The following is a 21,834-nucleotide window of genomic DNA, read 5'->3' as shown; positions in this document are numbered from 1 at the left end:
AAGTACAATTCAGTGATAAACTTTTTTGTGTAAGAGATTTTTATACACTGAATACTTTGAAAATTAGTACAACTCGTCATGTAAAAAGCAAAATTCTCAAAGGCATTTTATTATCAAAGAAAAAATGAGAGGTGGTTTGATTTTACAATATTGTTAGGAATATTAGCTTATAAAGATTAATAATATAGTATTATTTATCCAGTTTTCCAAATGGAACTTTCTTTAATGTTCATTGTAGTTTTTTTCCTACTGGATATTGGAAGTGAATCTAATATTTGCTGTATGTTTTGATTTATGATATGATAAGATAATGGTATATTTTAAATACTTGTAATATTTAAGCATTTTAAGAACTTGGAAGAGAAGTGGAAATTTAGTTAGGGTAAAAATACTTGCTTCAGTAATGTTCTAAATCTCTTTTAATAGTTTGGTTAGTCTACACAAGAATAGAACTTTATTCTCTGCAAGAGCCCTGTAATAGACTTTAAGTTGTCTGCCTGATTCCATTCCCTATTGTTATAATTGGGTTGTTTTACATTTTATGAAGCAAACCACTACATATTTTCCCTTTCTTAATCAGTTAATCCTTTTCTGATATTTGACCTACCCTAATAAAATATTATAACACCAAATTTTTTTATGACCTTTGGTTTATTTTAAATTTTGTCCCCTAGACCGTGAATTCTTCGAAGAAAAGAACTTTGGAAATCTTTTTATTCCCAACCCTCATGACTTAGAAGTGTTCAAAAATTTTATTCATTCAAACATGCATTGGGTACTTTCTGAGTATAAAGCTCTGGCAAGCAAAGTAAACATAGTGCATCCTTTACACAGTTGTTTACTGAAGTCCTAGTAGAGGCCCCAGCCAGAATTGCAGTTCCTAGAGCGCATCGGTTGTGTTAGTCTGCTCAGGCCACCATATGAAATACCACAGGCTGAGTGACATAGCAGAAATTGATTTTCCCGCAGTTCTTGAGGCCGGAAATGGAAGAATAGGGAACCAGCTTGGTGGTTTCTAATGCTGACTGTCTTCCTCACTTACAGATGCATGCCTCCTCAGATGCATCCTCACAGGGCAGGGAGATAGAAAGTGGGAACATAGGCTCTAGAGAAAAAGGAATTAGCTTGGTTAGCCCATCTGATGAGTTTTCCCATCACTGAAGTTGATTTAAATTAAGAAGGTCGTTAGTAATTGCTTTGAATATGTATTATATATTGAACTCACATACTATGCAAGGTGCTGGATGTACAAAGGTATTTCTTGTCCTTGTTCTCAAGAAGTTTGTCATAACAGTGTGAAGAGTTCTCTGACAGGGCGCTCGAGGAGTATACAGAAGGCGTAACCTACGCGAACTGGCAGTGACGCCTGTGCTGAATCCTGAAGGGCGATTAGGATTTAAGCTTGTGAAAATTGGGAATAAATACCAAGAGAGTGGCGCACACAGAGAGAGGGCGAGGCAGAAGAGGGCAGGGCCCGCTTCTGGAGCTACAGGTAGATGATACGGTAAACAGAACCTGGACCGCAGAGAGCAGGGCCCGCTTCTGGAGCTACAGGTAGATGATACGGTAAACAGAGGCTGGACCGCAGAGAGCAGGGTCTGCTTCTGAAGCTACAGATAGATGATACGGTAAACAGAGGCTAGACCACAAAGAAGCTTGATGCGCTATCACAGAAAGCTTGGATTTCATCCTAAAGACTAAAGGAGCCGTTAAAGCTTACGAAGTAAAGCCATTGTGTGGCCAGATTTGTGTTTCAGAAAGAACATTGGCTAGTGCAAAGATTGGATTGGAGAGACTTACATCAGATGTACTAAATATTAAGTTTTTTTATACTGATGAGATGACAGATGACAAGGGCTTGGACTCTTAAGCTAAGTATCAGGATGGCAGGCAGGTAGAAGAGCCAGTTGAATATAGGACTTGAAAGTATATTATGGGATTGGAAAACTGAGGAGAATGGTACTCTTTGTTTTACTGGAAGATATAGGGAGAAAGTTTTAAGAAGAAGCCTAATTTAGTATTGGATATGTTGACTTAAATTTGTGTTTTGTATTAGACAAATTGAGAATCATCAGGAAAATTGGGAGAAGTATCAATAAGCCTTGACTTTGTGTGCATAGACTAGAGGAGAGAGCTTTGTGCTTGAGAGAGAAATTGGGTGGTGAACTCTATGAAGATGGTAGAGAATGTCTTAGAAGGATGAGATCACCTAATTGATCATCTGCACCAGAACAATTTGAAAAATGAAAAGGGCCATGTTAATAATTATTCCAAGACATCAGGTTAACCCAGGACTGGCCAAAGCAAACTGGGATATATTGTCACCTAATCTAAGGAGAGCATATAGAATCAAGAATGCTAAAGATAAAAGCCTGAACGATTACACTAGAGGGTTAGTTCTTCCCTCAAAAGAAGATTTGACCAAGGCATTAGAAAAGAATAAGATGTAGTAGTCTTGTAGGGACAGGAAGATTTTGAAGGAGGCAGTGGTCAGCAGTCTTGCTACAGAGAGATAATAAAATAAAGACTGATAAAGACTTGGTTAAATGGTAGTATTGACAACCTTGATCACCGGTTAAAGAGGTGAGGACAAAAGCCAAGAGTGGATTAATAAGTGAATGGGAGATAAGTTAAAAGGCTATTTGTAAGCAGAAGAGAAAGGGAGATAATTGATGGAGAATTATTAAAAAGCAATGAGAGATGGTTTTGTTTTTTGAGACATTTCTGATTTTATAAGAGTTAAAAAGTAAAGTGAAAGTGTTAGTCGCTCAGTTGTGTCCAACTCTTCGAAGCCCCATGGACTGTATAGCCCACCAGACTCCTCTGCCCATGGAATTCTCCAGGCAAGAATACTGGAGTGGGTAGCCATTCCCTTCTCCAGGTGTCTTCCCATCCCAGGGGTAGAACCTGGCTCTCCTACATTTCAGGTGGATTCTTTACTGTCTGAGCCACCAAGATAAAATGAAATAAAGGATAATTGCTGAGTTTATGTTCTCGAGGAGTCAGAAGAGAATATATAGATGCCAGGGTTAGCCTTTTTTTTTTTTTTTTTTTAATTGTTTCCATCTTTTTAAGTACTTATAGAATGGGAAATGGCAGCCCACTCCACTGTTCTTGCCTGGAGAATCCCAGGGACGGGGGAGTCTGGTGGGCTGCCCTCTATGGGGTCGCACAGAGTCAGACACGACTGAAGTGACTTAGCAGCAGCAGCAGTAGTAGTAGAATGGGAAGAGTACCAGCTGATTCTCTTTCCTTGTATCAAAAGAGACAGAGAAAAAGACTTTTAGACTCAAGTTTACAGGGGAAACAGTGAGTTGGAGATTTTCCTATCACCTAGACTGTTTTCTCACTCCGGTAGGTATTCCGCTGATAGTGAGAGGAGTAGTGGTGAAATAAGAAGGCGAAGAAGTGGTGACGATTTTAAAGAGTTATTGAGAGAAATAAGAATAAGCAAATAAAGGAGACACAGAAGAATTCCTGGCTAGTGTTGAAGGATCAGTTGAGATTGGACACTGTGAATTTGTAGTACACCCAGTCTATAAAGTTGGACAGTTTACTCCAGCATATCTAAAAAACTCTAAGAACGTATAGCAAGAATAAAACTGAATAGCTGAAAAATAAAGGTAGTTAAAGTTTTTGCAATGGAATAGTTGAAGGGATGAATCATGGGGATGGAAGGGCATGGAGATAGTAAGGAGCCAGTGGAAAAATGTGAGTTAAAAGGACTAGGTATCTCAATGCAAGCCAAGAATAGGAAAGAATGGATTTCCAGGAAAAGCAACTAGTGTTTAGACAGTTAAGAGTTTAAGGAAAAGGAGATGGCAAGGTCTGAGAAGTGAACCACGGTTAAATGCAAGTGTAGGCCTTTGAATTGAGCAGTGAAGGAATAATAAGGCTAAGATAAACTGTCCACATGGACTTTGTCACCCAGGACACGTGGGCAAGATGCCAAGTGAATGTGAGGAAGCAACCAGAAGCGTAGTCTCAACTAGAGAGTATTTTTTCCAAAGTAATAAAGTCATTGCAATTTTCCTTTTTGTTTTTTAGTACAAAGTGGTTGTCCCCAAAATTGGAAACATACTTGATCTTTGTACAGCATTGTCTCTCTTGTCAGGAGTACCTGCAGATAAGGTAGGATGTTTCTGGGTTTAAAGTATGCAAGTTTGACTGTAGTTTTTCACTGTTGTAAACCCTGCTTAATAGAAATTTATTTCCTTTTAGATGATAGTTACTGATATATACAATCATAGATTTCACAGAATATTTGCAATGGATGAAAATCTTAGTAGTATTATGGAACGGGATGATATTTATGTGTAAGTATGAAATTCATTGCACAAATACTTCTTGAGAAAAAATTGAAAGGAAGTATCATAAAATTTTCAAAGTTTATAGTCAGTTTTATCCTTGCAGGTTTGAGATTAACATAAATAGGACAGAAGATACAGAGCATGTGATTATTCCTGTTTGCCTGAGAGAAAAATTTAGACACTCAAGTTACACCCACCATACTGGTTCTTCACTTTTTGGTCAGCCTTTTCTTATGGCTGTTCCACGAAATAATACTGAAGATAAACTCTATAATCTTTTGCTTGTGAGAATGTGGTAAGTGCCAAACAGTTCTATATTAACAAAATAAAATATTAACTAGCTAATAAAAGTAAACATGTAAGGTCCTATCAGAATATAACTAGTCATCTATATTATCTTGGCTTTGTTTAGACAGGTAGCAGTGTAAGAAATCAAATTATAGGCTAATCCAGTTTCTTAATCATGTGAAACACTTCACTGAGATAATTTCAAATAGAGGAAGCATAAATTCTCTTAGTTGTTTTACACCAAAAGTTTATAGTTGGAAGAAAATAGTTTATCATGTATACACTTTGAAATCATAGCAAATGTCTTATGCTTCATTTCTTTTTACACAGTGCTCATACTGATAACAAGAACTCATAATAATAAATAGTTTTATTTGAAAGGATAAGCTTTATGGTTCTTTTGTAAGGCAACACCTTTTTTAATTGAACCTTGATTTGAATTAAAGTAATCAAGAATGACATTTACTCCCTTTCTTTTATCTGTTATAACTGACATATTTAGTATTCTTTCTTGCACACCTGTTTTAATCATTATAGTCCGATAACCCATACATATAGATCACATTACAATCTGTAAGTGATCTTAGCCATACTATATATATATATCATCTAAATGAGGATCTTTAGAAAATAATTTTATGAAATTATTTTCCACAAACTTTTAACATGAAAGAGGAAGACGTTAAAATCCTAGAAGTAACAAATTATTTTTTTTAAGACAGCCAAACACAGATGATTATGGTACCATACCTTGAGTCTGAATTTATCATTGAATCCACTAAATGATCATTGTTAATCGCAATAAAAGTTTTGTTTTATTGAAAGAATGGAAGACTTTTATAAGTTTTTATCTTAATAGAACTGAACTTGTTTGATTTCTGATTTTATTTCAGCCGATACGTCAAAATATCTTCTGACACTGAAGACTCTGAAGGATCCCTGCACTGCTGTAAGGACCAAAACATTAACGGGAATGGCCCGAACGGCATCCATGAGGAAGGCTCACCGAGTAAGATTTGCATATTACATTGTGAAATTTTCTCTGGGGTTACTGCTGCAGAGGGAAAGTAAGAGGATGAGGATTAAGGAACTTAACAATATCTGCAAGCCTGGGGGGGGGGGTGGTGGGAAATGTTCATATCAATAAGTATTAATAATGTAGCATTGGTTTTGTATAAAGATTTCTACTATCTAATACTAGGTGAAATGGAAACAGATGAGCCAGATGATGAATCCAGCCAGGATCAAGAACTGCCCTCCGAGAATGAGAACAGTCAGTCTGAAGATTCAGTTGGAGGCGATAATGATTCTGAAAATGGATTATGTACTGAAGAGACTTGCAGAGGTCAACTCACGGGACACAAAAAGCGATTGTTTACATTCCAGTTCAACAACTTAGGCAATACTGATATCAACTACATCAAAGATGATACCAGGCATATAAGATTTGACGATAGGCAGCTTAGGTTAGATGGTAAGTATTTGTGGAAAATGACTTAAACACTAAACTTGACCAAAGTGTGTTGGGGATTTTGGTTTGTTTGTTTTTTGAGGTGAAACTTTGAAATTCAACACTATCCTGAGAAGTAACATTTACTTATCTATCTACATGTTTAAATGAAAAGTCTTCATTTCTATGTATACTAAAACACGTCAATGTTTATTAAATGAAGATTGAACTTATGCTTAAGTTTTGTATCTTCTTTAAAATATTTTAATGGCTTGGAAACAGCAAAGTACCCTAATCACCTAGTACAGCAATCTCTATTCTGCTATATATCTTAAAATGTATTATTTTATATCTTAAAATGTATATAACTCTTAATACCACATATTAAATCTTAAAGAAAAAAATATGTTTTCCACCTTAGAAAGGTCTTTCCTTGCTTTGGATTGGGATCCTGATTTGAAAAAAAGATATTTTGATGAAAATGCTGCTGAGGTAAGTCATCGCTCATTCCTTCTTTCTCTCTTCCATATTGATCACACTGTTTTGTTACACTTTTTTCTTCTACCAAATATGTTTATTTTGCAATTTTAGAAGTGGTTATGTGTTAAAAGAGAAAAGGTTCATCTTCTTTGAACCTGCTGACTATTAAACTTTCTGATTGTCCGTATAGGTGTGTATACAGAAAATGTTAGAAGTACTGTAAATCTCAGCTGAAATAAGCTTTTGATTTATTTGAGAACATTTAGGAGTTTTTCATGACTATTCATAGTAATATGATATCACTAAAATGAGTTTTGTTTCATTTGTTTTCTTAACTCAAGAAATACTTCTCTTTAGGATTTTGAAAAACATGAAAGTGTGGAATACAAACCTCCTAAAAAACCCTTTGTGAAATTAAAAGATTGTATTGAGCTTTTTACAACAAAAGAAAAGCTAGGTGCTGAAGATCCCTGGTAAGAGACAAAATTAAATAATTGTTTCTATTTATTTTTTAAGGATATATACTGAGGTATGTGCTACATCAAATTGAAAAAGTAATAGTTAAATTCCCTTTGATATTTTAAACAATAAGCATTTGTTTATATGTTAATAATATATTAAGAGGAATGAAATGTCTTTAAAAGTGTATTAATGTTAAACTTTAATCTCGTTTTAGTATATTTTCCATAAGCCATTTTACTATGCATAATTCATTTTAGTTACATTTTTCCAGGAACTTTTAGCTGTGGAGGTATTCCAACAGAAGTTTTGTTTAGGAAAATCACAATATGTTTTGTGTTGTTACTAATTTGAGTCCAGAAAAGCTCAAGATTTTTCTAATACCTTTATTTCAGCACAGTTTTGCTACATCCATGTTTTTTTTAGCTTACTAAAATGTAAATAATCTAGCCCTCGTTATTTCTTTGAATACTTATTTATATACTCACTTTCAATAGTTAGATCTATTTGAAAAATGTATTGATAATTAAAAAAAATAAGTTCCTGTCAGTCTGTTACATATTAGGCATTACCTAATATTACCTCTGACATTATCTCTAATAAGCTTTAAATATTTCTTTATATATTTAGGTATTGTCCCAATTGTAAAGAACATCAGCAAGCCACAAAGAAATTGGATTTATGGTCTCTGCCTCCAGTACTTGTGGTACATCTCAAGCGATTTTCTTATAGTCGATACATGAGAGACAAGTTGGATACCTTAGTTGATTTTCCTATCAAGTAAGTTCTGATTGAGCTTAATAAACCTTGGGCGCCTCTGACTTTTTTTAGCATCACTCCCAAATTATAGGTGTTTTTAAATTTATTTTTACCCGTAGTTGACTTTAAATATTATGTGATTTCAGGTGTGGTATAGTGATTTGATATTTTTATACATTACACAGCATATAAAGTTACTACAATATTAACTGTATTTTCTGTGCTATACATTAAGTCCTTTTGACTTACTGTGTATCTAAATCCTTTTCACCTATTTACCCATCCCCCTCCCGTCTTCCCCTTTGACAACCGCAAGATTGTTCTCTATCTGTGAGTCTGTTTCTGTTGTGTTATATTTGTTCATTTGTTTTGTTTTAGATCCAGTTTCAGTTTTTGAGTGTACTTTTTGGGTTGTTCTAGCAATTTGTATGGATTAGTAACAATTTTTATTGCTTTTCTTAAGAGATCTTTCAAAAGACAGAAAATACATTAAAAATAAAAAAGAAGTAAAACTCACTTTATGTTAAGTTATCTTTTGAGTTCACTGGCCCTGTTTATAAATCTAAGATACTTCATGGGCTGTTAGTGATTTTGTTTTCATCATTAATCCTCATTATTCTTAAATGGAGTTTTAAAAAGACTAATGTGAAAACTGAATAGTGGGATTGTTTACAAGGCAGATGATGCAGTAGAGTAGGAAGTCATTCCTATTGTCATCTTTTGGTTTTCTTATTTCAGTGTCCAGAGTAAGTCATCCTGTTTGTAAAAATATATAAAGAAGTCTACAGACAGCATATGAGTAGTCTTTTTTTGTTCTTTCATTAAAATCATTGAGAGTTCAGATGGACGAAAAGGGAATAATGTATCTTCATTCATGTAGTCCAGGAAGGACTTCATTACACCCTATTTTGTAAAAAGACCATGCTGCTCTCCCATTTTCCTGAAAAAAACATTGACAGTATTCTTTCATATTTCATAATATTGGTATACCAGATTTACTTACTACAGTTTGTAAGTAAAGAAATACTGAAGGCAGGTGTTGTATATGTGTGCAGAGGTGACTAGAACGATATAGATGGTGTAATACTGAAGACACTCTCTGGATTGCTTATTCTAATCCATGTTTATAAATTTAAAATTGAAAATGTTTTGCAATTATAGAATAAAAATGCTTATTTTCTCTTTAGCAAAACAAAATTATGAGCCATCAAACTGCAAGAATACAGCATTTTGAAAATATGAGTAAAAGAAGAAACAAAAGTAATGATAAGCTAAATCTATTAGAGATCTATTTGAAATTTACAATTGTTATTGCTTTTTAATTAGACAAATACAAAAAGAATAACCATAAAAAAAGATAAACTATAAAATGGTCATATTCCAGTTTTGTTTGTGATAAATTATAAACAGCTGGTTGCATTTCAGAGAATGTTGCCCATTTAGGATGCATAGGTCATCAAAACCTGGAAAACAGAGAATAGATATTAGGGTTATATTTAAATATATTTTATATTCAAATTAGGATAAAATTTCTAAGAAAGTTTTTTTTCACTGTCCCTTAAAAGTGGAAGTGAAGTCGCTCAGTTGTGTCCGACTCTTTGGGACCCCGTGGACTGTAGCCCACCAGGCTCCTCCGTCCATGGGATTCTCCAGGCAAGAATACTGGAGTGGGTTGCCATTTCCTTCTCCAGGGGATCTTCCCGACCCAGGGATCGAACCCAGGTCTCCCAAGTTGCAGGCAGACACTTTAACCTCTGAACCATCACTATCCCTTTATTGTTGCTTAAATAATTTCTGAAAGTGACTTTAAAAAAGAACCCACATGATAAATGGTGATGTCTATATTTCCTCATATACTAAAAAATGTATTAGCATGAAAATACTAATCTGAATACAAATGATCAGTGGAGAATTTTTAAATTATCAATCCCAAAGAAAATTTTTGCTGAAACACTCAAATCTCAAGGATATTTATATTATTTTATAGTTATTTGGCTCTTAGTAACTTCTTTAATAAGATATATATATATGCGTGTGTGTGTATAGGAGTATATTTAAATGAGAGTCAAACAACACTGACTGAAGAGTAGAATTTCATTACACTTAGGGGAAACATAAAATTGACTTCATCTCTTTTTTAAACAGTGATTTGGATATGTCAGAATTCCTAATTAATCCAAATGCGGGTCCTTGCCGCTATAATTTGATTGCTGTTTCCAACCACTATGGAGGAATGGGAGGAGGACACTGTAAGTTGATAATTTACCTTTTTACTAAAGTCATGATGTTTAATAAGGCCAGACTTTTTTCCTTAAAATACTTATTACTTCTTAAAAGAAAAATGTGAGATGTGTCTTACATACAGTAGTCATTCAGTAGATGTTGATTAATGAATGAATCAGCCTTTGAACCTCTTTTTCTCTTTTTACCATTTAAGAGAAGAGGTTTGAGTTAATCATACTCCTCAGTTAAAGCAGGGCAATCACTAGTCCATTCAGGGCTCCTGTCCTTGCCTTTCTAAGGTGTTGGTTGTCTGTGCTCTCACAGATCATGCATCATTGTTAATTTATATGACTGTTACTCTGCTGTAGCTTTTACTCTTCTCTCTTGACACTTAAGACTTCTCCATATTACTTTATGTCAATTTAATTCATTGCTTCTAACCACTCATGACTTCAGTTCAGTTCAGTCGCTCAAAGAGTCGTGTCTGACTCTTTGTGACCCCATGAATCGCAGCACGCCAGGCCTCCCTGTCCATCACCAACTCCCGGAGTTTACCCAAACTCATGTCCATTGAGTCGGTGATGCCATCCAGCCATCTCATCTTCTGTCATCCCCTTCTCCTCCTGCCCCCAATCCCTCCCAGTGTCAGGGTCTTTTCCAGTGAGTCAACTGTTCGCATGAGGTGGCAAAAGTATTAAAGTTTCAGCTTCAGCATCAGTCCTTCCATTGAACACACTCATGACTTACATCTACCATATTTTATTTCTCTTTTCACTTCATGGTGGACATCCAGATTAACTTTAACTTTCTACCATCTCAAGAACAATAAACATCATTGTTTTTAGTCTCCTATGTGAGAATTTCTTTTAGCTACACACCCAGATGTAAGATGCTGGTTTGGAGTAAAGTACTGTGAGACGGCACTCCAAGATGATACCAATCTGTGCCCTCCAGTTGATAAGTTTTTCTGAAGAACCATCATTGCCTTCTGGGGTAAATTCATTAAGCATTTTCTCATATACTCAGTTGGATTTGGTTAGCTGGTTTTGTTTAGGATTAAGTAAAATTTAATTCATGTGTGAAATGATACTATAGTTTTTTTTTTTAATTGTTCATACTTTCAGTTTCAGTTCAGTCGCTCAGTCATGTCCGACTTTGCGACCCCAAGAACTGCAGCACGCCAGGCCTCCCTGTCTATCACCAGCTCCTGGAGTTTACCCAAACTCGTGTCCATTGAGTCAGTGATGCCATCTAACCGTCTCATCCTCTGTCGTCCCCTTCTCCTCCTGCCTTCAGTCTTTCCCAACTTCAGGGTCTTTTCAGATGAGTCAGCTCTTCGCATCAGGTGGCCAAAATATTGGCATTTCGGCTTCAACATCAGTCCTTCCAGTGAACACCCAGGACTGATCTCCTTTAGGATGGACTGGTTGGATCTCCTTGCAGTCCAAGGGACTCTCAAGAGTCTTCTCCATCACCACAGTTCAAAAGCATCAATTCTTCAGTGCTCAGCTTTCTTCACAGTCCAACTCTCACATCCATACATGACCACTGGAAAAACCATAGCCTTGACTAGATGGACTTTTTTAGACAAAGTAATGTCTCTGCTTTTTAATATGCTATCTAGGTTGGTCATAACTTTTCTACCAAGGAGTCAGCGTCTTTTAATTTCATGGCTGCAATCACCATCTGCAGTGATTTTGAAGCCCAAAAAAATAAAATCAGCCACTGTTTCCCCATCTATTTGCCATGAAGTGATGGGATCAGATGCCATGATCATAGTTTTCTGAATGTTGAGCTTTAAGCCAACTTTTTCACTCTCCTCTTTCACTTTCATCCAGGGGGTCTTCAGTTCTTCGCTTTCTGCCATAAGGGTGGTGTCATCTGCATATCTGAAGTTATTGATATTTCTCCCAGCAATCTTGATTCCAGCTTGTGCTTCTTCCAGCCCAGAGTTTCTCATGATGTACTCTGCATATAAGTTAAATAAGCAGGGTGACAATATACAGCCTTGACATACTCCTTTTCCTATTTGGAACCAGTCAGTTGTTCCATGTCCAGTTCTAACTGTTGCTTCCTGACCTACGTACAGGTTTCTCAAGAGGCAGGTCAGGTGGTCTGGTATTCCCATCTCATTCAGAACTTTCCACAGTTTATTGTGACCCACACAGTCAAAAGGCTTTGGCATAGTCAGTAAAGCAGAAATAGATGTTATTGTGGAACTCTCTTGCTTTTTCGATGATCCAGCAGATGTTGGCAATTTGATCTTTGGTTACTCTGCCTTTTCTAAAACCAGCTTGAACATCTGGAATTTCACAGTTCACGTATTGCTGAAGCCTGGCTTGGAGAATTTTGAGCATTACTTTACTAGCGTGAGATGAGTGCGATTGTGCGGTAGTTTGAGCTTTCTTTGGGATTGGAATGAAAACTGACCTTTTCCAGTCCTGTGGCCACTGCTGAGTTTTCCATATTTGCTGGCATACTGAGTGCAGTACTTTCACAGCATCATCTTTCAGGATTTGAAATAGCTCAACTGGAATTCCATCACCTCCACTAACTTTGTTTGTAGTGATGCTTCCTAAGGCCCACTTGACTTCACACTCCAGGATGTCTGACTCTAGGTGAGTTTTCACACCATCGTGGTTATCTGGGTCATGAAGATCTTTTTTGTATAGTTCTTCTGTGTATTCTTGCCACCTCTTCTTGATGTCCTCTGCTTCTGTTAGGTCCATACCATTTCTGTCCTTTATTGAGCCCATTTTTGCATTAAATGTTCCCTTGGTATATCTAATTTTCTTGAAGAGATCTCTAGTCTTTCCTGTCTATTGTTTTCCTCTATTTCTTTGCATTGATCACTGAGGAAGGCTTTCTTATCTCTCCTTGCTATTTTTTGGAACCCTACATTGACATAAGTATGTCTTTCCTTTTCTCCTTTGCTTTTTGCTTCTCTTCCTTTCAAAACTATTTGTAAGCCCTCCTCAGACAGCCATTTTGCTTTTTTGGATTTCTTTTTCTCGGGGGTGGTCTTGATCCCTGTCTCCTGCACAGTGTCACGAACCTCCGTCCATAGTTCATCAGGCACTCTATCAGATCTAGTCCCTTAAATCTATTTATCACTTCCACTATATAGTCATAAGGGATTTGATTTAGGTCATACCTGAATGGTCTAGTGGTTTTCCCCACTTTCTTCAATTTAAGTCTGAGTTTGGAATCAAGATTACTACCTAGTCTAATGAAACAGGCTAAGACACTTTACCATTTTTATGTTTCCTGTTGCAGCTAGTATAAGAATTAACTAGTCATTAAAGTTTAGTAGAATTCATTCAATAAAATTATCTGAACTTCAGAGCCATAAATTATTCTATTTATGTCATGTTTATTGATTTTCTTTTTCCAGAATGTGTATATATTGACATCCTCCATTTTTCTTAAAATGTGTATTTCCAAATTTATTTGAGAATAGTTGTTTATATTACTTTTATGCTATATTTTTGCCCCTTGTTCTTTTCTTTCTTTTCAAAGAATTAGACTTTCTATTTTATTATGTTTTTCTTTTTGTTATACATGGTATGTATTCTGTCTTGTTGATTTTTTTCTCTTGTTTGAGTTTACTCTTTTATTCTTTCTTCGGTTTCTTGGGTTGCATGCTTAACTTTGTTTTCCTTTTCCCTCTGTTGAAGGCTATAATTAAAGCTATAAGTTTTCCTTTAAATACTTCTTCATCACTATTGCATTAATTTTTAAATGTAGTCTTCTTTGTCTTTCAATTCTGTGTATGTTTTTGTTTCCTTTATAATTTTCTGAATATCACAAGATTATCTCATATGCTTTTTCAAGTATATGTTTTTTGTAAAGCTCTCCTTTTTTTTCTTAATTTTATTTTATAGCAATTAGTGCCATTATCTATATTAAACCTAGGAGTTTATTAAGGCTTTCATGTAGCTTAATACATTATCTGCTCCTTAAATGTTTATGTACTTTAAAAGCGTATATATTCCCCATTCAAACATAGAGTTCTCTATTTCTATTACAGTTACTTATTAGTTGTATTTAAATCATTACTATTTCTGGTTATTTTTGATGTTCATTCTTTTTCTGAGATAAATTTGTCAGGACTGCTACTAAAATGTTGATTTATCTGTTTCATCTAACAGTTTTATTATATATTTTGCATTATTAGTTGCATTTTTATTTAAAACGAGTAGCTCTTCTTTTATCTATTGTTCTTTTTTACCTGAGTTTGATATTCATTTTTATTTTGTCTTTTTCTCAGAATTACAAATATTAGTTTAGCTTTCTTTTGATACCATCATTTAGTTTGCAAACTCTGTGTGCGTTTTTGTTAGATATGTCTGTTATTTTTTTCTTTTTTTGAAAGTCGCTCAGTCCTGTCCGACTCTTTGCAACCCCGTGGACTATACAGTCCATGGAATTCTCCAGGCCAGAATACTGGAGTGAGTTGCCTTTCCCTCCTCAAGGGGATCTTCCCAACCCAGGGATTGAACCCAGGTATCTGACATTGCAGGTGGATTCTTGACCCGCTAAGATACCAGGGAAGCCCAATATTATTGTTAAATCTTGTCCTTTTAGTGTCAAACTTATTGGTCTGAAAATATGTTTCTTTAAATTTGTGAATGTGGTCGACTTGATTTCAGATTGACAGAGTTACAACCCATAATGGGCTTCATGCAGAAGAATAATTTTAAGAGGAGTAGGACTATTTAGAAGACAAAGTCTATAGTGTCACTCTTTAAAAGTTATGACATCAGATAATTGTTATGAGTACATTTTGCAGCTTTATTTCTTCAGTTATTGGGTAGTTTATACAAAGTATGAGATAGGAAAAGTGGGCAATTTTTTAATATAATGATAAAGTGGATCTTTAAAGTTTGTGCAGATTAATTGATTGCTTTTTACATTTCTCTTTCCTTGTACTTTTGTTAAAGACTGGAAATGATTCTGATGTTAAAAAAAAAAAAAAACACCACCACTACAGATCAATGAGATATAGTATTGTTGAAAAAATATTGGTCATAGAAAATTTAAACTTACACTTGAAAATTCAAACTTTGGAATCATAAGCAGAGCTGAGTTTAAATTCTAACCTGCTGCTTAACAGCTATACTCTTGGACAAATTAAACTTCTCCTGATGCCTCACTTTCCTTATCTGTAAAATTAGAAGAACAGTAATGGTAACACCTTCTTTATGAGATAATACAGCACTGGGCCTGATACAAATGCTAATCACCATTTATTGTCATTAGTATTGTTATTTTGTGTATAAAAATAATAATAATAAATATGTCCTGTGTGTTCCTCGGATGGAAAAAAAAAAATGACTGGGATAGAAAATATCGTAGACTTCCAGATTATAAAAAATTATTCTAAAAACCTTTGATCATTGGAATCAGTTGAATATATGATAGATTGGCCTAACATAGATGATTATCATGTAATTTTAATCAGTATTCCTTATATAGACAATTTTAAAGTAATGAAGGTTCCCTCCCAGAAAACCACAGATCATAGAAGTGATTGAAATTTTTTCATTAGATACTGCTTTCGCAAAAAATAAAGATGACGGAAAATGGTACTACTTTGATGACAGTAGTGTCTCAACTGCGTCTGAAGACCAGATTGTGGTAAGTGTGTCTTTTAATCCTTAAGATCAAGGAATCCATTGTTTTAAAAGGGGCCCATGGAGCACCATAGTCTATTTTCTAGCAGTTCTAATAGTTGAAGGACTCATTCTTGTTTAAAGATATGTAAAATTGTCCTCTAAGTGGAGATCTGTCTTCTGAATTTGCCCACTAGCAGAAGCATAAGTTGAACATGAAAACTTTTCTGGTAGTTTTCAACATGAAAACTGGAGTTTTCTAATGAAAATATTAAATTCTCCCCTGAACAATAGGCTCAGACATTCTAGACACTGGCTAAAGTCAGAATGCTAAAATAGAAAAATAAAAAACTTTTAAGGGCCTTACCATACCTGAGATATTTAAAGAAAAGTCTTATCCTTTATGACAATTAGGTATTCAAACTCTCAAAATGATATAGTGAAATAAAGCAAATCACAAGTTTTTCAGAATTAGCCCTGTGTAACCGTCTGACGCTTTCTGAAGAGTAGAAAGATTAGGCAGCTCCATCTGCTCACGCTTGCGTCAGCTGCTCAGCCACAGCTGGAGCAGAAGTACTGGCATTTGCTTTGTTTCCCACCAGAGCACGTTTTTATTATCAAATATTGATTTACGGTGTTGGTTTAATCACTAAATCGTGTCCGACTCATGACCCCATGGACTGTAGCCTGCCAGGCTCCTCATTTTCCAGGCAAGAATACTGGAGTGGGTTGCCATTTCCTTCTCCAGGGGTCTTCCTGACCCAGGGATCAAACTCACCTCTCCTGCATTGTAGATGGTCTCCTGCTTGGCAGGTGGGTGCTTCACTGCTAACCACCTCTGTTAGATTGATGGATATTGATGTGAAATTGATGTAAAATATGAAAATTGATGTCATCTGACAGGTGACTAGTAATGTTTTAAGAAGAAAACTAAGGCTTGCTTAATAAGAATTTATCATTCTGTAAATTTTGCCTTTATAAATTTTACTTATTGATCACAGTATTTACAAAGAATGAGAAATGTAGCATTTCCTCATGTGATGATATTTCCTATACAGAGGTTTTCTGTTGATGGGGGCAGCACTGATTGCTTTACTTTATTTCCCCGTTTACATTATGTACTCCCTGAGGGCAGAGATTAGCTTTTTGTTTTGTTTTAGTTTATCATGCTTTAAAATTCTTCAACTTAAATTGTTCAGTTTAATAAATTAATAAACTTCTGAGCCCAGTTACTGGCAGTTTTAATCAGTTATTGTATACATAGATATGAAGCTATTTTGAGCTGTTTATAGATTTTTATATCTTTATCACCTGTTTGTACACATGATTTATATACATATCATTTCTTATCTCCCTGTAGCTATACGAGAGAACAAAATGAGACTTTTGAAGTCTTAGTATTTTTTTAAATGTGTTTAGGCTTAATTCAGCTACATTTTTAGCTTATGTTTAGACTTCTAGTTTCATATCATATCCCTCATTTTTTAGTTAAGTTCTCTTTTTTAGTCTCCCAACCAAAACCCCAAAGTTGCCTACATCCTCCTTCAAAGTCTGTTTAACAACACTGCCCTAATTTTGCTTTCAAATAAATATCTTGTTTATATAAAGTATGTGAATTTGATGCTACTTTACATTTTAACAGTAATAATTCTTCATTTAGTCAACAAGTGTTTGAATACATTCTTTGTATAACACTGTTCTACACAAGGTTGAAAGTGAAAGTGTTAATCGCTCAGTCCAGTAGCTCTCCAGGCTCCTCTGTCTGTGGGAGTTTCCAGGCAGCAACATTGGAGTGGGTAGTGGTAGCCATTCCATTCTCCAGGGTATCTTCCTGAGCCAGGGTTCGAACCTGAGTCTCCTGCATTGTGGGCAGATTCTTTACCATCTGAGCCACCAGGGAAGCCGAAAAAGACAGCTATCTCTGATGTCAAGAAGCTTATAATCTGAAGGTGACAGAGAAGTGAATTGACAATTGTACATGATAATAACTGTTAAATATCTTGACTGTATAGATTGAGGCAGCTGTCTCAACTGATTTGGAGTGTAAGGAAACAGAATGAGTGCAGGGAAGTTTACATAGAGAAAGGAGTGTTTGATCTCAGTCTGCAAATACGAATAGTGGTAAATTAGACAAAAGAACCAAAACCGAAGGTATTCTTAGCAAAAAGAACAGTAGCTATGAAAGCAAGGAGGTGTGGCAGAAGATACCATTTAGCTAAGGGAACAGCAAATAATTTGGTGTTACTGAAACAAAAGACTCGTTAAGAATGTGGAGCAAAAATTAGACTGGCGCTAAACTTGGCACTCAGATCATGAAAGATGAGTTTGTTGTTTTGATCTTTTCTTAAAGTCTATAAGAAGTATTGGGTGGTTAATACAAGAACATTGTTAAATTTCCATCGTAGCATGTCTTGAGAACACTAGAGGACAGATCGGGGGGCACCCAGTAAGAAGCCCAAAGGCCATTACTCAGCCTCCAGGGGAAAGGAGGCTGTCCCGGAGTTTAAGCCACAAGAGCTTCTAAAGTTAAATTAGTGGTAGTAAGTATTTATAGACAGGGGCGAATGGATTTGTGAGCTCCTTAGTGGATAGAAATAATAGAACTTGATTAAGGTTATATGTAAATAAAGAGGGGGAAAAAGATGACTCTGACATTTACTAAGATGGTAAATAAGAAAATTTGCTGTGAAACAGATACCTGTGAAGTTAATAGCTCTGTGGCAGTTTTCATTAGGTACTTAGACTAATTGGACTAGGGTTCAGGCGTGAGAACTGGCTTAAGTTATGAATTTGAATTGTCTGTCTTAGGTAGCAGTTAAAACCATAGGTTGAGTGAATCACCTATGGGAAGATACATATTCAGAAGAGCAGTGAGCTGAGGACTGAAAACATGGTTTTTTGTTTTTTTTTTTACTTTAAGTCAGGATTTAATGAGCCCGCAGGAAAGTCAGAAGAAATGTAGAGATGAAGCATCTAAGGAAGAGTAGTGTAAGAGAAGCCAGAAATGCTTTAATGCAGCAGGAGGAGGGGTGAAACTTTAAATGCCTCAGAAAGATTGGCTGAAAAAGGCACCCGTTTCATTTGCTTATAAGGGGTTTTTGAGCCTGCTGAAAGGCATTTCATTACAGTGGTTGCAGCAGGCACATTGAATTGAGGAGTGTGCATGAGAGTAAATGATAAATATTAGATTTTCTGTCTCCAGCCTGGCTGCAGGGGAAGAGTAAGAGGTATATGGCAGCTAGAAAAGGAAGGAGAGGAATTTATGATGGGAAAAGACTTAAGTATTTTTTATGCCAAAAAAGTCGTCATTAAAGATACCCAGTGATGATTGATGGAGCAGTATCCTTAAGATGGTAAGAAAAGTTAGAATCTAGAACAACTACAGAATGAAGCTGTTACTATTAGAAGGACACTTGCCTTGTCCTTAGAGACAAGAGGAAAGAAGGCATAGAATTCTATTTCACGTTAGAGTAAGAAGGTGAATCTGTGATATGGTTGCATTGATTTATCTGTCCAGCTAACTTAGAAGAGAATAAATGTTAAATCCAGTGACCATTCTTCCTTTATAGATAGAAGTCATACTATTGATATAGTTAATAGATTTTAGTAACCTCCATTTGACCATGTGTGGTTTTCTTGATTTATGTCCTATCACCAAAATTGGTTATCAGCTAAAAATTCATTCTGTATTTAATGTGATCTTTGAGAATCATAACCATTTTAAAATTCTTTGTTTGTTTTAACAGTCCAAAGCAGCATATGTACTCTTCTACCAGAGACAAGACACTTTCAGTGGAACTGGCTTTTTCCCCCTTGACCGAGAAACTAAAGGTGCTTCAGCTGCCACAGGCATCCCATTAGAAAGTGATGAAGATAGCAATGATAATGACAATGATATAGAAAACGAGAACTGTATGCACACTAACTAATGAAAGTCCTAGAAGCCATAAAAGAGAGACTTTCCTGCTGGTGGTATCTATTGAAATGATGAAATTACCCACCACATTAAACAAAAGTCTGAGATGGGGAGTTTCAGATCACTGAATGTAAATCCTTTATCAGATTTTAACTTGTGCAGTACTTGAAGTGAAACACAATGAAAACTTTAACAGAAATTGTCTCTTAATACATTTACAGTCTTGTATTTACAAGCTAAATATATATAGGAAATCACAAATAAATCCCTTTTAAGTTTGCTGCTGTTTTGATGAATTATGTTTTCTTTAATTTTTTGGATGTGAGTTAATTGATGACAAATGTTAAATTTGTGGATGTTGGTCATTTATTTTGCTCAGATAATAACTGCAAGAAACCTATGGCTGAACTTAGTTCTTGGATAATCTAGTTCATGTGCATTAGGCTGCCACATATACTACTTTGAGAATTAGCTGCAGTATCTGTGGCGTAAATACTGCAGTAGTATTCTTGGGAAACCAAATTTTCAAACCTTTACCTGGTAATCAGTGTGGGCCTGTTACAAAACTAAATCATGATAAAAGAAGCAGTCTTGAAAAAGTTATTTCCTTTTGTAGTATCATAAAAAAATAGAATATTATGTTCATCTTACTACTACTGTGGAAACAGGTTCTAGATTTCACACTTCATCAAAAGTCACTTTTCAGTTAATGTAAGTATTTTTCACTGCTGTTGGGATCTATTCCTTAGATATTCAAATTCTTTTTGACTTACTTTAAAATGCATATCTTTAAATCTGGTGTTGGTCCAAAATTAAAATTTTGGCTGTCTGTTTTTCTCTACCCCATTTTTTGGTAATTTGGCAACTTTTAGCTCTCCCAAGTATTGTAATATAAAGACAAATTTAATAGTATTTCTGTATCCATAGTAATGATTGCATCAAGCTTAGATGAGAAATTTTTTCTGGCCTTTAAATTACTAATGGACAATTGGCTTTAAAGGTAGGTCTGTTAACTTTCTTTGTGTGTTCCTGATGGAATTCACCACAGCCTTACAGCTTTCCTCAGAAGGAAACTTGTTACAAGAGAATTGGCATAGCATGTTCCAGAGTCAGAACCTGTACAGTACATCAAACATACAAACCTTGAATTTGATTTTAGTTCACCACATTCAAGGATCCAAGATGCCAAAAATATGTGTGAACTTTTGAAACATTTTTCATTTGCTGCTTTTTCCCCTTTGATCTAGTTGAAAAGAATGTATTGTCAATTGGCATACAATACTGCCTTTAATAGAAAATAAATGCTGGGGCACGTTTCACATATCGACTACCTGAGAAATTGCTATGTGTCCCACTATTATTAAAGCAAAAAGTATAATGTTCTTCACTTGAACTAATCAAATACAATAGATTATAAATTGTGTATTGTAAATAAAAGTTCACTCTGTGAGTGCACATTTTGGTAAATTATTTATTTATGTTAGCATTTAAACGTGAAAGAAAAATGCATTTAACCAGGATAAATGAGGTATGTTGATCATGGCTTTGCTTTATACCTTGATATTAAAGCTGGTTTTTCATCCTGGTATTTTTAAAGCTGTTTTGGGTTTTTCCTTTTTATCCTTTCCTTTTCTTTTTCTTTCTTTCTTTTTTTTTTTTTTTTTAATGTAAACTAACCTCCCGCATGACAGAGGTTAAAATTTTGTCTGCACTTGAGTTCACTTGAGTTTACATTTGAAATGTGCATGTTTATTTATACAGATTTCAATAAAGCTGTTCAAGGCCTTATTTAGTCTTTTATTTCTTACTCTGAATCTTTTAATAAAAGTCCCCTATTTTATGGTCGGTGACCATATGCTCTACTTTTTAGTTATATAGTTAAAAATGGAAAGGAAAACATGTCATAGTGAAGTAAATCTTACTGTTAAGGACATGTTTTAAAGTTGACTTTTTCAGTTTAAATATATATTCGTTGAGCAACTGTTTGTATACCTACTAGAGTCTTGAGATTTAGCAGTAAACAAATATCCCTACACCCACAGAGCTTGCAAGCTTTCTTCTCCCTACCAATTAGTAAATTTTATTTCCATTTTTCTGAGGTTTAAAGAAAAGACAATTTTTTTTATAGCTCTAGATTGTAGTTTCTACCCTAATTGTGTGTTTTTAAAAAGAAAATGATGTTAATAAAATTGCTGAATTTGTCAAAGTCAAATGGCATTTTCTGCTGCAAAAAATAAACTCTTAAAAATAGTGCAGAGGGTATTAAAAGTAGGTATCCGTAGGTAGTACAGGGTCATAGGAATATATCCAAGTTTAGAATTCTGCTTCTAGCCC

General features: G+C 35.1%; 1 protein-coding gene across 4 annotated transcripts in view; it reads left to right on the top strand.

The window, feature by feature from the left end:
* The window catches only part of USP15 (ubiquitin specific peptidase 15), a 125,480-nt gene extending 104,192 nt beyond the window's left edge, over window positions 1-21,288 (top strand). For all 4 annotated transcript variants that reach the window (XM_065934730.1, XM_065934729.1, XM_065934731.1 and 1 more), the window contains 11 exons: window positions 4,048-4,131; window positions 4,222-4,316; window positions 4,414-4,605; window positions 5,492-5,607; window positions 5,800-6,072; window positions 6,470-6,540; window positions 6,886-7,001; window positions 7,618-7,767; window positions 9,892-9,995; window positions 15,521-15,609; window positions 19,331-21,288. In XM_065934730.1, the coding sequence (XP_065790802.1) occupies window positions 4,048-4,131; window positions 4,222-4,316; window positions 4,414-4,605; window positions 5,492-5,607; window positions 5,800-6,072; window positions 6,470-6,540; window positions 6,886-7,001; window positions 7,618-7,767; window positions 9,892-9,995; window positions 15,521-15,609; window positions 19,331-19,513 (1,473 nt within the window). In that variant the 3' untranslated portion in view covers window positions 19,514-21,288. The remainder of the gene's footprint in view (window positions 1-4,047; window positions 4,132-4,221; window positions 4,317-4,413; window positions 4,606-5,491; window positions 5,608-5,799; window positions 6,073-6,469; window positions 6,541-6,885; window positions 7,002-7,617; window positions 7,768-9,891; window positions 9,996-15,520; window positions 15,610-19,330) is intronic.
* Window positions 21,289-21,834: the final 546 nt, after the last annotated feature.

This window comes from Muntiacus reevesi, chromosome 4 (assembly GCF_963930625.1).
Source record: "Muntiacus reevesi chromosome 4, mMunRee1.1, whole genome shotgun sequence".
Taxonomy (NCBI): domain Eukaryota; kingdom Metazoa; phylum Chordata; class Mammalia; order Artiodactyla; family Cervidae; genus Muntiacus; species Muntiacus reevesi.
Note: the sequence above shows the minus strand (reverse complement) of the source record. Positions and strands in the feature narration are given on the sequence as shown.